At 40.0% G+C, this 18919-nt stretch overlaps 1 protein-coding gene across 1 annotated transcript in view; it reads right to left on the bottom strand.

The window, feature by feature from the left end:
• Positions 1–5828: 5828 nt before the first annotated feature.
• LOC124596226 (probable ATP-dependent RNA helicase DDX46) overlaps positions 5829–18919 on the bottom strand; it is a 172767-nt gene continuing 159676 nt past the window's right edge. Inside the window, exons 18-20 of the mRNA XM_047135284.1 lie at positions 15191–15357; positions 8068–8241; positions 5829–6520 (exon numbers count right to left, since the gene is read on the bottom strand). Coding sequence (XP_046991240.1) covers positions 6278–6520; positions 8068–8241; positions 15191–15357 — 584 coding nt within the window. The 3' untranslated portion in view covers positions 5829–6277. The remainder of the gene's footprint in view (positions 6521–8067; positions 8242–15190; positions 15358–18919) is intronic.

Raw genomic sequence — 18919 nt, 5'->3', positions numbered from 1 at the left:
ACAGCAGCAGCACGTATTGGTAAGTGCACTATCGTACCATCTCTGGAGCGACCGATAGTATTTCCAGGTCATCATGTGTCTGCCAGTCAGTTGGAGACAGACCAGCAGTGAAATTGGGGATGGAGTGCCGGTGAGGCACGGACAGCCAGTGCTCACCGACCACTGGTGACACACATGAACTGTCCGACAGGGGGAGGTTGGAGCAGGACGACCGTTGGTTGGTCGTCTCATCAGCCTATGTATGTTTGGTCCTTTCACTGTTCCTGGGCCTGGGAGTTGGTCGGTTAGCGTGGAGCAGCGGGGAAATCGCGGCGCGTAGTTTGGCCAAGGCCACTGGCAGCATCCACACACGGTTGTAGTTTGTGGTGCTGTTCCCATTGCTACGAGGTCCATGGCTCACCGATCCTAGACACAAAAGTTGAGTTTGACTTAATCTACCAGCAAGTCACGACTGTTAACATTGTGTCATTTGGAGTTTTTTGTCGGCTGTTGCGACATTCCCATGAGCAACAATGTGTGTTTTCAAGTGGGCAAATTTTTGCCACCCTCCGGTGGAGTTTAACTGTGCTTGGTTATTTTGAATTGAAGTGCACCAGAGGAATCTTCTGCCTTGTGGCCGTTAACGTTCCGGTTACCATCCATGGCCGTTGACATAAATTCAGGCAGTGTATTATCATCATCGTGTTGTCGCTGTCCAGCACAGTGTGTAGTTTGACAGCTCAATGTATAATTGGTTGTGGGCACCACTACCTTCTATGTTGTTCCATTGAACTCCCTGTTGTGTGCTGGTCGGGTGGAGCGGAAGTTATCTTGTTGGTGAGTCGGTTGACTGTCTGTTGATTGGGTTGTCGTCGGATCGAGAATGGTTGGGCCGACTGCCTGTCCCACCAAAGCGAACGTTAGCGTTTGAATTCCAGGCCGACCCTCGGAAACTTCTGAGCGCCGTTGGGTGTACTGCCTTTTCTTTGTATGGCTTCTAGCCGATTTTTAAATTAAGGTGGTTTTGCCCTTAAGGTGTAAAGGCGTAAGATTGTTTGGGCCTTCAGCCTAATCGAAAGAACTGATTTAAGATAAGGCCTTCTGCCTTTTTAATTTCCGAGTGGTCGGCAAGCACCGGCTGTCCGTGCCTCACCAGCGCTCCGTCCTCGACCTCACTGCTGGTCCATCTCCAATTGACTGGCAGATACATGATGACCCGGAAATCCTATTGGTCGCTCCAGAGATGGTACGACAGTGCACTTATCAATACACACTGCTGCTGCCGCTTACGGGAAAGTAAAGCAGGAAGTTAGTGACGCCAGTAAACGGAATAAGAAAACGAGGTGGCAGTACCGTAATTGAAGATGACAAACAATAAATGACCTGAACACGAGCTGCACACGGCTCAGCATTATAAGTTGTTGCTGAAGATTTCTTGCAGTAAATTTATAAAACAAAAACATAGCATAATTTTCTTCTTAAGTACTGCTATGAATTAATTTAAAAACAATCAGGATAAGTGGTGCGATTCAAAAACCAAAGTTTTGTAATGTTAAAAACACTCTAGCAAATGTAACGTATTTCTTCTTCAGTTTTATTCACAACATATAAAGGAAATGTGGAGACTGGCCATTTTTTTCACTTTCTTCCCTTTATGCGTCATTGCAGTGAATTACCATGGGGCTAAAAGTGACTGAAACCTCATTTGTAGTCCAACGAAGTACATTTTTGGTCCTCTTGTGATCACCTTTGTGTTGGGAGGAATGAAATATAACACATATTTATACATTGTTATCTCCACTCAATCACCAAAGATAAAACAATAGTCTTGTTGTTGTTATTAAAATTAAACTAAGAAGATACATAATGTACCATTAAATCAGAGAAAAGAAAGAAAGAATAAGGAAAAACAAAGAGTTGACTCCACCTCATTATGCAACCTGTAGGCTCTAGAAAATAAATCTACATTCTTTACGTGTAGATTTCAACATAATTTTCCCTTTCTCATTCCTGACCTGTTTTTACCAGCTACCCAATTCTGCTGTGGCAGTTATAGAATCATTCAAAGGAAGTCTACAATCAATAATGCATAAATACTCAGATCATGCAATACTAATTGGAGGCGACTTTGGCCTGCCAAGTATACACTGGGATGTCTATGGATTCATTGGGAGGGGGGCACAGAGACAGCCAAGCAAAATACTTTTGAACATGTTTTCTGAGAATTGTCTCGGCAGACCACAAGCAATCGAAATATATCGACAAGGTCAGTATATAAACGGGCACTAGTGATCATTATGTCATTATAGCAACTATGATTATGAAAGTTAGTAAACTGGTCAAGAAGATGAGGAGAGTGTTTCCACTACATAGAGCAGACAAGCAGTTATTAACGTCTTACTTAGACAGTGAATTGACATCACTTAGTACCAGTAGGGTGGATGTCGAGGAATTATGGGTAAAGTTTACCGTATTTACTCGAATCTAAGCCGCACTTTTTTTCCAGTTTTTGTAATCCAAAAAACCGCCTGCGGCTTAGAATCGAGTGCAAAGCAAGCGGGAGTTCTGAAAAATGTTGGTGGGTGCCACCACAACTAACTTCTGCCGTTGAATATATGTAGCGCCACACAGGCATGCTTTGTAGGCACAAAGATAAATACTGGCACCAAAATCTCTGCGTCAGTAAATAAATTAAAAAAAAAAAAAAAAATTGGAAGACGAGCCTTTTTCCTCCGCCCAGAGTTTCCACCACTGCGTTTTGGTACATTATCCAACGAAGTAAATACAAATTCTGTATTGTTGATCTTCGAATGTAGCAGCATTTCAATGTACTACGAAAATCCGACTGGCAAGACTGTTTGGGATGTTTGTAAATATGGCCAACTCTACGTTCTGAATTTTTTCCTACCTGTGAGAAGAGATGGTTGCTAATAGGAGCTTTTATGAATTGTGAATCACATGTAGTATTCTCTTCGCCATAAGATTAATACGAATATAAACCTTTTGCCATGTATTGTTTCGTGTTTGCTACTATCTCATTTAAATCCTGTCTGCCTAATAAACTACGAAACTAGAGTAAGACAACAGCAAACGCGGAAGAATGTACATATCATGTCATGTTTATATTCGTATTATTCTTATGCCTGATAGTGATACAGTCAGAAATGAAGCACGGCAACTGACTAGATTTTTAAATCTAAGATGACTAATTTCTGTGCAGAATGTAATGAACTTAAGAGGCGCCTGCAAAGATTTTCAAATGGAGAAAAATTTTCGCTAAAATTTTGTTCAGAACATCATCTATCATACGCAGTCTATTACTTGGTTCTTGTTGATCATTATCAAAGAAAGAAGTAGTGTAAGTAACAACAAATATTTCGCTAATGAGACGACTCCTCTCTATTTTTTATTTGTAAGCGGCGGTAGCGCGCACAAACGCAAGCCACGCCGCAAGCGGCGACAGGCCGTAAACACGCACTATCAGAATGCGACAAACAATGCATGACACAGTACAGTAATGCATTTTCAGCTTAGAGTGACGTAAACACCTATAACAAAGAGAACGGCACTTATCAGATCAAAGAAAAATAAGCAATCAATTCAAACCAGACAAAGCACGTGAAAAAGGAAGGATATCCGTATAAATACGGACGGAGCGCGTGACGCGTAGCAATGGCTACCTGGTAAACCGTAACTGCTAAGCTTACGACTCGAACCAAACTACTGCAGCTGTATCGTCATTCATTCGACCTAAACTGTGTCTCATATTACAACTAAGCGAACTTTGTTTCGATTTGGAGGTGCGACCTAAAACTTTTCTCTCCCCTTGAATTTCGAGTCTCAAATTTCGGGTGCGGCTTAGATTCGGGAAAAATTTTCCTCCTTCACTTCGAGTCTCGTTTTTCAGGTGCGGCTTAGATTCGAGTAAATACGGTAAGCAGATTGTAAATCATGGTCTGGAGAGTTACGTGCTTAGTAACTGGATAAAGGATGAAAAAGACCCACAATGGTTTAATAGCAGAATTCGTAAGATGCTGAGGAAGCAGAGGCTGTTGCACTCAAACTACAACAAGAGAATTTAGAAGAGATTCGAGCACCTCTGAAAAGATCTATGCATGAAGCATACAACAACCGCCACTATCATAATTTAGAAAAGATCTGGCAGAGAACCCAAAACAATTCTGTAAAATCCCTAAGCAGGTCTAAGGCTCCCACTCAGTCCCTTGTTGCCCAGTCTGCAGCTGAAGATTGCAAAACAAAAGTCGACGTTTCAAATTTTAAGTTCAAGAAATCGTTCAAGCAGGAGGACTGTACAAACGTACCATCATTTTACCAACAGGCAGACTCCACTATGGATGAGACAGAAATAAGCATACCTGGCGTAGAGAAGCAACTTAAAGATTTGAAAACAAATAAATCACAAGGTCCTGATGGAATACCAGGTTGATTTTACAAAGCGTACTCTATGGCATTGGCCCCCTACCTACCTTGCATTTATCAGGAATCTCTCACCCAGCACAAAGTCCCAAGCGTCTGGAAAAACCGCAGGTGACTCCAGTATATAAGAAAAGCAAGAGAACAAACCTGCAAAATTACAGACCAATATCCCTAACGTCTCTTGCTGCAGAATCCTTGAACACATTATCAGTTCGAAATAACAAACTTTCTTGAGGCTAAGCAGCTTATGTCCACGAATCAGCACCGTTTTAGAAAGCATCGCTCAAGCGAAACTCAGCTTGCCCTTTCTCACATGATATACTGAGAATTATGGATGAAGGACAAGAGGCAGATTCCATATTCCTAGATTTCCGGAAAGCATTTGACATGGTGCCCCACTGCAGGCTGTTAATGAAGGTACGAGCATATGGAATAAGTTCACAGATATACGAGTGGGTCAAAGACTTCTTAAATAATACGTCCCGGTACACTGTCCTTCCTCAGATACAAGGGTATTGCCAGGACAGCCTCGGGGAAGTGTGATAGGACTGCTGTTGTTCTCTATATACATAAATGATTTGCTGGACAGGGTGGGCAGCAGTCTGCAATTATTTGCTGATGATGCTGTAGTGTATGGTAAGGTGTCGAAGTTGAGTGACTCTACGAAGATACAAGACGACTTAGACAAAATTTCCTGTTGGTGCGATGAATGACAGCTAGCCCTAAATGAGGAAAAATGTAAGTTAATACGGATTAGTAGGGAGAAAAAACTTGTAATGTTCGAATACAGTATTACTAGTGTCCAGTTTGACACAATCGAGTCATTTAAATATCTGGGTGTAACGTTGCAAAGCAATATGAGGTGGAACAAGTATATGAAAACTGATATGGAAGGCAAATCGTAGACTTTGGTTTATTGGGAAAATTTTAGGAAAGAGTAGTTCACCTGTAAAGGAGACTGCATATAGGATGCTGGTGCGATCTATTTTTGAGTACTGCTTAAGTGTTTGAGATCTGTACCAGGTTGGACTGAAGGAAGACATCAAAACATTTCAGAGGGGTGCTGCTAGATTTGTTACTGGTAGGTTAGAACAAAACTTGAGTGTTACGGAAATGCTTAGGGAACTCAAATAGGAATCTCTGGAGGAAAGTGGCATTCTTTTTTGGAAACACTATTGAGAAAATTTAGAGAACCAGAATTTGAAACTGACTGCTGAATGATTCTGCTCCTGCCAACATACACCGTGCTTAAGGACCATGAGTACAAGTTGTTTTCCCTTGCTTTATTTGTTAGTGGAACATGAGGGGAAATGACAAGTAGTGGTACAGGGTATCCTCCGCCACCCACCTTATGGTGGCTTGCGGAGTATCTATGTAGATGTATCTATATTTCTATCAAAGAAAACACAATCTTCTTTAAGGTTACTTTATTTTTGTATGGTTGTCAAAGGACCTCTGAGATATATACATATACAGAACTTTTAAAATACGCGAACTATAGTGACAAGCATAAGCACATATATTTAATAACAGGTAGGGATATGTACAATCATTCTTGTATAACTGATGTCACAAAGCTCTGTATTTCTTACAGCAGTCCACTTTCTGCATCAGAGTTAGAACCTCTTTCTTGTTATACACACAGAAAAATAATTCTGTCATGCTGCATAATGCACTTCCGGTAAAATATAGGTCCAGAAGCTGAACCATGTTCTTTTGTTCACTTCTTACTGAAAAACAAACACTGTCCAGCATTCCCAGTAAAATTATTTCTTTATTATTCCACTATAACAGGACTGTTTCTGTTAACAATCTCACACTGTAGCCTCTGTCCAGTTGTACACCCAATATACACATTATCTTAAAGCACTTTGTATCGAGCCTTGTTCATAAGATGATGTGCTGAGCTCTGTAATTTTAGAAGCTCCTCCTTGATGAGCCTGGTAATCTCGATCTTTGCCTTTGATACAGCAAGCTCATTTGTGCTTTCAATTGCCAGGTACAGCTTACGTTCACCTTCTGGGGGTGATTTGCCCGGGGGATAATAGGTACCTCGTACTGTGATGCCAGCCTCGGAATATTCACTTATTTGTGCTAGTGCCTCCTGGAAAATAAATAAATAAATAAAATTAGTTTTGTGCTTAATTACATGCACTAATGGGAAATGACGATCCATAACAGTGTATTACAATAAGTTGTTGAGAAAAATGTAAGTGGAAGCAGTAGTCTAGGTGTTCCAGCAACAGAACATTGAGATTAGAACTCAGAATATACTGACATTATTGTGATCAAAATCTAATATTTAGTGTACTCTATTTTTGATGTACTGAAGATTTTAATCATAAAAGAAAACCAATAGTTTGTATAAAATATTAACTGATAAGTTTCACACAGTCAGTGAGTAAAGATTGGTTAAGAACTGTAAATTGATATTCAGGAGATACTAAATAGTATCTTACCTAGTACACTTCTCAACAAATTTTACTGGCAGAAGTGATTTCTTATCTTTCCCAATTATTTACCACAAAATGGTGTTCTTGAAAACCTTAAATTTTCTTTGTTGCAATAAGAGAGATGACTGACAATATTTATTTATTTATTTGTTGCTTATTCAGCCTGACCAAATTAGGGCCTTAAGGCCTTCTCTTACATCTGACCAGGAACAACACACTCAAAAAATACTATGTAGCAATCAAAATAATAATAATAATTTGCATTATTAACAAAATAATAAATGGTAATAACAACATTAATAATGAAGATAAAAAAGATAAAATAATGTGTGATATTAATTAGTTCTTGCATAACAAATTCAATGATGATTTGCATTATTAATAAAAATTAATAATTACAGATTCCATGATAAAGTGATGTGAACAACAGAGAAGAACTTGTCGTATTACCATCTGAAATACCAATTTTTGAGCAGCTGTTAAAGAAGTTTTAGGTACAAGAAATTTAAAGGTGAAGACAACTTGTATATGAAGAATGATAAGAAGAACGATAAGTAAATGTTCTTGGAAAGTAAAAATCAGCAACAGAGAATACAAAGAAACAAAATCAACAAGTCGAAATCTATAGGCAGGATGACAAATCCAGCATGACTCACTGTTAGACAGATGTTTTTATGTTTTTGCAAGAAGTATTATACGCTTGGTACACATTTCTACAATGCATTTTTAATGCTAAGTAATAAAAAATAAGTTAAAGTGATTCTCATATAATTACAAAGCAGCAAAAAAGAACAATTAGTGTGGTCGGTATAATGCACATGAGCTCACTGCCTAAAGTTCATGAACTAGGTAATTACAAACATATGCACTTCCAAACAGATTTCAATGCATTCTGAACCAAAGCATATCAGCTCTTTATTTCCACAAAAACTGAGATGGCCTACGTGCTTTTCTTGGTGCATAACAGTATATCACGACAACGGGAAAGGATAAAACACAAAAAATAATTCTGAGGCAATTTGCCAGAGGAAAAGCCTGTACATGGAATCCTGTTATTCAAGATTAGTGCAACAACAGCCAGCATCATCACAAATATTAGAACAGTACTATTACAACTGATAATTGCAAATGTTGTGTTATCTCACAAACTGAAGAACTTGAAGAACCATACTAACACACATGTACAGGGACAGTTTACCTTGGATGTGACTCTCCATCTTGCTTGTTGTGGGAAGTCATTAATTTCCAGTTCTTCTTCATACTTGCGGAATGTTTCAACTTGATCTTCATCACCTTTGTCATCTTCTTCTTTCGGCTGGTAATTCAGTTTCGTGTTCAGTTTGGCAGCCAGCTGTTCTGCTACAGTCTTGGCCTAATAAACAGTATATTAAAAGCAAGTATCAGACAGCAGCTTCGCAGAACTGAGTTTGTAGGCAGAAAATCAGAATAAGTAGCATTGAGGATGTTTAAAGAGGAAGAGGTGGCAGTTGTAAAACAGCAACTGGTGCACTCAATATAATGCTTACAAGTTAACTAGTTGTTCAGTGGTCTCTCAAGAGAATGAAATGCTAATGCATTGGCTTTTGACAAATGTCTGGAGCAACAAAGACTATTTCTTACAAAGCATTTTATTTAAATACAGCCCAAATCACAATTATTTTGTGTGAAAATTGGTAACATTTATATAAGAAAAAAGCAACTGGATGGACTGTCGACAAATAAAATCCAAATACTAATGTATAATTACTACAATGATTACCAAGATAAAGTATTAAGTACTAGCGAAAATATTTTAATGAATGAAGCAGTATAAAACACAAAAAAATAATTCTGAGGCAATTTGCCAGAGGAAAAGCCTGTACATGGAATCCTGCTATTCGAGATTAGTGCAACAACAGCCAGCATCATCACAAATATTAGAACAGTACTATTACAACTGATAATTGCACATGTTGTGTTATCTCACAAACTGATGAACTTGAAGAATCATACTAACACACATGTACAGAGACAGTTTACCTCGGATGTATAATTACGACAATGATTACCAAGATAAAGTATTAAGTACTAGCTAAAATATTTTAATGAATGAAGCAGTATAAATCAATGCATGGTCTTCTGAGGTGCACTCCCACAGAAAAATATAACTAAAATTGAACTATGGGAGGAAAATGCAGTGATCTTTTTTGTTAAACCAAACTTCAGTTAATTTTTCCTTTATTATCTAATGACAAACATCTAAAAGCAGTGTACTTTCACACTGAGAATCTTCATGAAACTTGTAGCATGTACTGAACAAGAATTGCTTGAATATTAATATGTGAATATTCTATCCTATAATTCTCAGGTTACAGTCATAGAAATTAAGTCCTATGTACAAAGGTCAGTAAGAGCACAAAGAGAATCTGCGCATGGATGATAAATAGATCTTTCATTCTGTGTACTACATCAAATAAAGTGTACAGACTTGCCTAGTGCACCTCATACCACAGATCTACACATGCGGTGATTGTACGTAGCTGTGAAAGTGACCATGCCCACTGCAATTCACACAGATCAAAATGTGAGAAATAGTCGCGTGAAAAATTCAACACAGATTTGTCACATTCTATGGATAAGATGCCAATATGAAAGTTCACACTAACTGAACAATATGTGAACAAGTGTTCATGATGCTGAAACACGTCACTGTATAAACAAAGAAAAACTCCTGAACTGGCACATTTGGACTAGCACTCTTTCCAAAAGTCAAGGGACAATACTGTTGGTAACCATTCTGATAACGATGAGAACATTAAGGAAGGTGTCTTGGTTGAACATGATATAAAGGCAAGATGCGGTAGTTATTGGGAGATGAAGAGGCTTACTGAGCATAGATTAACATGGAGAGCTGCATCAAAAAGCCTGAATACTGAAAACAACAACAACAAGGTACCTGAAACATCTCACAGTAACAATAATCACAAGAAAAACCTCAGTGTTTCAGTTGACTATGTTGGGAAGGAAATGCATGGATGAGGCAAATTTAAACTCTTTATCTGTAATACTAGTAACAACTCTTTGTATGTAGGACAAAATACTTGTTTATTTTTTGAATGATTATTGTACAACTGTCAAGAGTGTTTTTAGAAACTTAAAACATTAAAATCTGGGAAGCCTTGTACATATGGGCTCTAAAATGCATACCTTAAGAACCATGATCACTTCTTCATATTTAATGCAATGAAACAAATCTCTTCTAATGCAAGCTCTTTGCTTTCCGTATTTTTAGCAGGGGTTGTATGGACCAAAACAAGAAGAAAATGTCCACTAAACATGGGCTCTAAAGAGCATATCTTAGGAGCTATGAGCACTTAATAATCTTTGCTGCTGTGAAACATAGCTCTTCTACTGAACAAATGCTCATAGCTTTTATGGTATGCACTTTAGAGCCCATATTAATTACAATTTTTTTTTCTTGTTTTGATCCATACTCCTCTCAAAATATGGAAAGCAATGAGCTTGCATCAGAAATGATTTGTTTCACAGTATTAAAGATGATGAAGTGCTCATACCTTTTAAGGTATGTTTTCAGAGCCCATATTTACTAGACTTTTTTGCTTTGCATGATTGGTAGTTCCTGTAATATCATTGAACACTGACCGTTCCTCCTGGGAAACAACGTATGAGGTTCACTCAAATGAAACCTAGTCAGTGCGTCTACATTTGCCTTACACATAAGGTGGCACCACGTAACTGCAGGTATGGTGGCGCCATCTACTGGTAGAGAGACTGACACTTACTCACCGTTTGATATTGCCTACCACCAGTGTGGTTTCACACCGAAGAAAAGGTGGTCACACAAGTTATCGTCCACTACTGAACATGCAGGTGAGTAAGCAAGAACAACAAGGAGTGATTCAATTTTTGGTGGCGGAGGGAATTGGAGGCCGTGAAATGTATCGACGGATGAAGGCTGTGTATAGTGAGTACAGTCCGAGTTGTTCAATTGTTGTGGAATGGTGCAAACGATTCCTTGAGTGGCGCAAGTCACTGGAAGACAATGCACGTCCTGGACATGCTCATCGTGTCATCGCACCAGAAATGGTTGTGGAAGTGAATGTTTTAGTCTTGGACAACCGCAGAATCACCATGGACAAGATCCATCTGTTACTGGGTATTAGCATGTGCACTGCCTACACCATAATGCATCAACATTTGAACTTTCAAAACATCTGGGCATCCACTCCTCCACATCAAGCTTCAGATAGTTGGCAGGGGGGAAGACACGTTCGTGACGGTCCGTACACAATCAAAGCGTCAAGGTGGCTGACCTTGCTCCCAGCAGCAGATACACCAACAACGTAAACAGGCCAGTAAAGAGCAACGTATGCCTTGCATGCTCCTGTCCTGCCCTTATTGTTCCATTAACCGTGAACACTGACTGCCCCAAGTGCTGCGCTACCTGTCATAATTGCAACAAAAAAGTCACATTGCTTCAGTTTATAATGAAAAATTCAGCACAACGATCCTGATGCAGATATGGACATAAACACTGTATCGACTATTTCCGTAACGCCAAACAAGCTTTTCATTGATGTTATGGTTTTTTGTAAAGTTCTGCACATGCAAGTGGATATAAAAGCTGCAATAATCTTGTGAAATTCACAAACTTATATGGACTTGGGCACCTCTCTGCTTTTTCTCTCTGTCACAAAAGTTAGTAAATTACAATAAACAGAGTATTCCTATTCTCGGCCAATTCTCTGCCTCAGTGACCTACAAATCAGTAGCCCGGTCACATACATTTCTTGTTGTAAGTAACACATATTGGGAGAATCTTTTTGAATTAGATGCTGTTACGTTGTTTGGTTTTACCTCCTCAGATGAACTGAATTTAGTGCCTGAACAACCGTATACACAGTTAGAAACATTATGTTCTGAGTTTTCCTCTTTGTTGCCTTCTGGATGGGGGTGTGCAAACAATTTTCAAGCACACGTTACCATGAAAACTCTGCTCAGCCTCATTTTTTCTGGATCAGTCTGATTCCAGTGGCACCCAGAGAACAAGTCAAAGATGAATTAGATCGGCTCACGGAATCCGGCATTGTTTGGCCTATTGCATCAAGTGAATGGGCTAACCCTTGTTGTAGCAAAGAAACTGTCGGGCTGGATATGCCTCTGTGGCGATTTTAAAGTTTCTGTGAATGCACAATCTATAGTGGATACATACCCGATACCGCACCCAGATAAATTCTTTGCAAAGTTGTTACAAGGTTAATATTTCTCAAAAATAGATTTGTCAGATGTCTATTTAAAACTTCATTTAGATGAAGAGTCACAACTTATGTTAATTGTCAATACCCCTTTTGTATTGCACCAATACTTGTGATCGCCTTTTAGAGTTGCCACTGCTCCCACAATTTCTCAACATTTTTTTGAACAACTTACAGCATCTGTGCCAGGCTGACCAAATTATTTGCATGACATTGTAGTTTCCAGTGCCTCCACGGAGGAACAGTTACAAACTACCTGTACTCTTTTTTTTCTGTCCTCCAAGTGGCTGGGTTGAATTGTCATTTAGAAAATGTCAATTTTTTCAACCTTCTATTATTTATCTTGGGTTTGAAGTTTCTCACAAGGATCTCAAACCCCTGCATCAACATGTTTTTGCTACTGTGGCCCTCCCATGCCCTACAGTAGTCAAAGAACTTTGCATCCATTACACGCGTTGCTGTGCAAAGGGCCTCCATTTCACTGGTCACTGGCTTGTGAAACCGTGTTTTCCACCCTTAAGACCATGTTACAGTCTGCACCAACCAGGCCTACACTTGGTCCTTGCAGTGGACGTTTCACAGTGTGGGTAGGGGGTGGTAATGGCTCACAGATGTCCTGATGGCTCTGTGTGATCTATTGCTTATGCCTAAAAAATGCTGACTCCTACTCAAACTAGGTATTCTCAGATGGAAAAGGTTGCTTTGGCCATTGTATATCCTGTGAAGAAATTCCGTGCTTTTCACTATGGTACCAAATTCGATCCAGTCACCCGTCACAAGTCATTGGTTTCCTTATTCAGTCCTCCTGCGTCATTACCAGATAAAGTGGCACATCACATTTAACATTGGGCTCTTTTCATTTTGTGTTACAACTACGAGATTCATTTCCACCCTACAAATCAACGTGCAAATGCCGATGCTATTCATACAATATGGCTGACGGATTCATCACCTTCTGGTGTGTCCAACCCCCTATGTAATTATTACGCATTTCAACATCAATTCTCTGTAGTGGATGGTGTTCTGCTTTTAGACATGGAACATGTGACCCCTCTGGTAGTGATCCCCTCGGTGCTTATTTGGAGGTTCTCCATTTATTACAAGCAGATCATGGGGCTGTGACATGCACAACAGCATTGGCCCGTCGAGACATGTTTTGGCCTCGCTTGGACAATGACATTATCTGGCAGGTTGCCTCCCGTTCACAGAGTGCAGTGTACCGAGCAGCTCCACAAGCATCGTCATCTTGGCTGATGCTGTCACATGCATGGGACCATATATATGTCGATTTTGCTAGCCCCTTTCTCAATGTTTATTAGCTGTTGGTCGTTGACACATATTCTTATTTTCTGTATGTCATTCGTTGTGTTTCCACATCCACAACAGCTACAGGCACAGCCTTGTCCAAAATGTTTTCACTCATAAGCTCACCCATGATGTTAGTGTCCAACAATGGTCCACAATTTTCATCGCAAGAGTTTGCGGCATTTTGCTATTCTCGTGATGTACATCACATCCTCACCCACCATTCCAACCGCAATCTAACAGTGAGGCAGAGTGCCTAGTGTGAACATTAAAAACTCAGATGAAAAGGTATGTTGCCACTTCTTCATCCAACACTGCCTTAGATCAGTTCCTCTCATTGTACCATTTCATGCGGTTCTGCAAGAAGAGCCTGGCACATCTCCTCCACGGGTGTCAGCCGACAACGCTGCTACATCTCCTGTGCGCTCCAACTGGACATCAATCCATGCAGCCACCGCGTCTCTCATAGCCTGATGTGGCTGTCTAGGCACGTGGTTTTGGACATCGTCCTAAATGGATTCCAGCTGTCATCATCAGATGCCCTGGGTGGCGTCTCTGTGACATCCTCACAGAGGACAGTCTCTGCTCAAGGTAACACAATTAGCTTCACGTTCGCATGAATGGGCAGGCATCCCCTAATGTCACACCATTGCCTCTGAGCCCATCCATATGGGAGTCGGATCACCTGCTGCTGCCGGTTCTCCAATCCCATGCAGTTGAGGGCGTCCATCATCGGTGGCCAAACCAGCAGTTCTTCTATTGCTTCCGACACCATTGTCAGGAATTCCATCACCTGTTCTTGAGCAACTGCTGATACCAGTACCATTAGCACTGCAAGCACTATCACCAGAGCTGATGCCCGAAGTTGACATAGAAGCAGCCCCGAAGTCGACATATGGTTTGGCACGGGAAGGTGGGCACAGAAAGTTTCCGTGCCCAAAGCACTTCATCTTCATACCATATGCTCCTGTTGCAGCACGCCATCTCAGCCTGAGCACAGCAGACGAGGAGGACAGCATGGACATCTCAAGAATCTGTGACCTCCATAAGAGGGGAGGAATGCAGTGATACATGTGCGCACTTTCAAAAGACCGCAAGTGTGGCAGTGCTATGTCATCTGTAGACTGTAGAGGGTGCCTCAGACGTGTGTACACGTACGTACGTGTGCGTGTGTGTGTGTGTGTGACAAGAGAGAGAGAGAGAGAGAGAGAGAGAGATGACAGTCGGAGCCCACCTGGATCCCAGTCTCTCTAAGGCTGGCCGAGCTCTGCTCGACCTCAGTTCTCTACATGTATAGCTACAGCTCTTTGTGTACGTAATTGGTTCCTGTTTAATGTTGCTTAAATACCATGTTCAAGTTATTAATGCTTCAGTGAAATACAGTTGTGTTCAGTCTACTGGTCGTGTTGTACTAATTGTTGCTGGTAAGAACAGAATGCATATAATAAACATTCCTTCATACAAAAAATTTTATGGGTTGGCGTCTCTTTACAACAGTCATTAGTTATAAGGCAAAGATAACAAAAAATAAATTCAGCTGCAAGGATTTATAAAATATCATTTCACATTAATCGTACGGAACAAATAACAATCCAAAAACACAATCCAACATCATGGAAAGAGTAGAATAATCTATAATTACAAAGAAAGAGATGGGAGAAAGGGAGTTGGTGAAAGGCAGGTACACAGATATGAGAGAGAGAGAGAGAGAGAGAGAGAGAGAGTGGAGTGTGGGTGTGAGAGTGGCCCATGATGTATTACCGTGATAAGTGGCTGTGATCCACCTCCCTTCAGAATAGCTTCAGCAGCTTGTTGTGTGGCCCCCTTGGCCTCAGCTCCCAAGTTCTTAGCCATGTTGATGCGGGATGCTAATCTTCTAGCCAATTCCAACTTATCAGTTGCTGTGGGTCCCATTTGCCCAGGCAATACTGTAAAAAAGAGAAATTAATAAATGAACTGTTTACAGCTGTCAGATACTGAAAATAAGCAGATGAAATCACGTAAATGCATGAGCCAAGTAACACTAGAAGGACGCAGAGATGAAATGAATGTTAAACAATGTAACAGCAGAGGTTGAAAATATCGCTTCAGTTGTAAATTACTTTATTTTCACACGACTGGTTTCGGACTATTATAAGCCCATCCTCAGGTGTCGTACTGGAAATAGCAAAAGACGGGAGATAATTTTCACATGCCACAACACACACAAAAGCAAAAAAAAAAAAAAACAAATTTTTTTTCTAAAAGGTTTTAAAAACTTTTAAAGAACATTTTGAAATTGCCAGTTGGGCTAGGTGCTGTGAAACCTATGTCAATGCGCAATTGGCACCAGACAGTACTATGTACCACTACCTGGGTAGGGAATATATACAAATTATATCACGACACTTACGCTGTGCTGTGGTCCCCCGAGTGCTGCATGTAGCAGGCACAGTGTGCTGCCTATGAGCACAGAATAGGGAGTAGCGGATGTGAACGAGGAGGCAAATTGGTAAACCAGTGTGGCAAAAGTGCTGCCATCTATTGACGGAGAGAAGAACACGGGACCACTAGCCCAGCCATTCACAATTTGAATTTATTGATTTACATTTAAAATGAAGGAAAAGCAAAAAATTACGTAAAAAATACATGATACAAGTTAAAAGTGCATTATGCGTAGTAAAGGAGTGTATTGAACAGGTCGGTCCAGAACAGTGGTAAAAATGAGTGGAAGGTGCGATATAAAATTATTATATAAACCATAAAGCACAATGAAACTTTACAGTCATCAGTTAAAAGAACATGCACATGTGTCATCAGTTAAAAGAACATGCACATGTGTCATCAGTTAAAAGAACATGCACATGTGCCACTCCTATTTACAAGCTCTCGTTACTGATCAACGAGGGAAGTAGGAAACCTTACAGTCTATACTGTCAGAAAGTAATATGCCAATTAATAGCTAGCAGTGATAGTATTAAAAGGACACATTAAAAGTGGGGTCAATTTAAAACTGCTAACCAACAGCCGACAATTAATTACATTAGATAAGACCTGAGATGCACTTTACATCATGAAAGGTAAATTTTTAATTAGTGGGGGCACAGATAATGCCACAGTACTATAATGTGCCATAGTCGTCGGATGAAATGAAAACATGCAACATTTATTAAGAGAGGACAATTTTACAGCTATATAAAATGAACTGGGTGGACCTTGCGGACCTCACTAAAGAAAACAGGCATATGACGTACATTCGTTTAGCCTATTGAAGGCCATAAAAAAAACACTGACCTGATTAAAAATAGTATACATGTATGGCGTACAGTAATCAGAGACCAGAAAGAGAAGGAAATGAGGCTGGATGCTGCTTCAGGAAATAAAAGTTATTCAGCAGGACTGCATGCTTATGCACAGTTTGCTCATTCAAAATGCCAGACGGATCACAGCAAATGCTGCGGATGATTTCTATTTCTTCTAAAATGTTTAAAACCAAGCCCTTACATTGAATATGTATAATCCTGCAACTTGTGTTTATATCTGAAATGGAATGGTTATGATCCTTCAGGTGGTTGGTGAGAGCGGATTTGGAATTGCTAAGATCCTGATGCTCTATGAAGCGTATGCTAAAGGAACGGCCAGTTTGGCCTATGTATGCGGAAGGGCACTCACTAAACTGGATGCGATAGATGCCCGATTGTGCGTAGCAGTTGTCTTCTCTTGTTTCGTGGTGCTTCAATAGGTGCCTGACCTTATGCAGGGTGTAGAAGGCGGGTATAGCCCCCCCCCCTCCCCCCCTTCCTAAGCCATTTACCAATCCTGTCAGATATAACACCTACATATGGGATCCTGCAAAAATGTTTTTAGAGTTATCATTATTAGTAGATGACAGGGTAATCCCTTACAGATCGTTGGAAGCGCCTTTTGATTGCATTTGCTGATGAAGAACATCAACAACATTTGGCTGGTAGCCATTAGCATGTGCTATGAATTTAATGGTATCCAACTTGCACTGGTAATTTTCTTTTGAGAGAGGGACTCGGGCCGCATGGTAAAGCATAGCATGAAGAGCTGCCATATTTTGCTGCTTTGGGTGAACTGAAGAGCAATGAATAATAGAACTAGTCATAGTTGATTTTCTAAATATGTTGAAGTGTACATTACTGTTCTGTAACAAAATTTCCAGATATAAAAATGGGAGTGTAAAGCCAGAGTGGTATTCTATAGTACACTGAATCTTGGGGGGTATTTTATTAAAGTAATGTTGAAAAAGTTGCAGCTGGGTGTCGGTCCCATTATATAAAAGTATGATGTCATCGACGTATCTTTTGTAGCATACTACTCTTTGAAGATGTTGTGGGTGGGTTGAAAAAAACTGATGTTCAATGAGATTGATGTAAACATTAGCTATTATACTGGCAATGGGAGATCCCACGGCTAACCCACCAGTTTGCCCGTGTATGGTGTCTTTAAAGACGAAGTAATTATGGTCCAGGACAATTCTGAGGAAATGAAGGAATTCATTAATTTTTGTGAATCTAGACAAGAGAACATCCGTAAGTTGGATTCAATAATAGGAATCACCTCTTTAAAGGGAATATTCGTGTACATGCTTACGATGTCGAGACTTGCTAGATTCATATCACTGGTTTCAGTTACATGTTTGAGATGTGTAATTAACTCCTCTCTGTCCTTGATGGCATGATCATCATGGAACAAATAATGCTTACTGAGGAAACTTTGCAATTCCTTAGCCAATAAGTAATCTGGGGCATTAATAGTGTTGATGATTGGCCTTAGAGGGACCGGTGGCTTATGAAGTTCCACGATGTCCCTGAAAGTCGGCGTCCTCGGATACATCGGTATTAAAGTTTTTTTAAGAAATGGGGTGAATAACGCATCTGTTTCTTTAAGTGCCTTCTTAATTGGCATATTACTCTCTGACAGTATAGAGTGTAAGGTTTTGCTGCCTTCCTTGTTGATCAGTAACAAAAGCTTGTAAATAGGAGTGGCACATGTGCATGTTCTTTTAACTGATGACTGTGGCGCGTTGTTCCACATTGCCACTTATATATCCCCACTAAATTTAAAACTTGTTTGCCACTCATGTAAAACGAAAGTTTCATTGCGCTTTACAGTTTATATAATAATTTTATATTGCACCTTCCACTAATTTTTACCACAGTTCTGGACTGACCTGTTCAATATGCTCCTTTACTATGCATAATGCACTTATAACTTATATCGTGTATTTTTTATGTAATTTTTTTGTTTTTCCTTCATTTTAAATGTAAACCACTAAATTGAAATTGTGAATGGCTGGGCTAGTGGCTCGGTGTACTTCTCTCCATCAACAGATGGCAGCACTTTTGCCACTATGGTTTCCAATTTGCCTCCTCGTTTGCATCCGCTACACCCTGGTCTGCGCTCACAGGCAGCACACTGCACCCGCTACATGCGGTGCTCTGGGACCACAGCACAGCATAAGTGTCATGATATTATTTGTATATA

The sequence above is a fragment of the Schistocerca americana genome, chromosome 2 (assembly GCF_021461395.2).
Source record: "Schistocerca americana isolate TAMUIC-IGC-003095 chromosome 2, iqSchAmer2.1, whole genome shotgun sequence".
In the NCBI taxonomy this organism is placed as follows: domain Eukaryota; kingdom Metazoa; phylum Arthropoda; class Insecta; order Orthoptera; family Acrididae; genus Schistocerca; species Schistocerca americana.
Note: the sequence above shows the minus strand (reverse complement) of the source record. Positions and strands in the feature narration are given on the sequence as shown.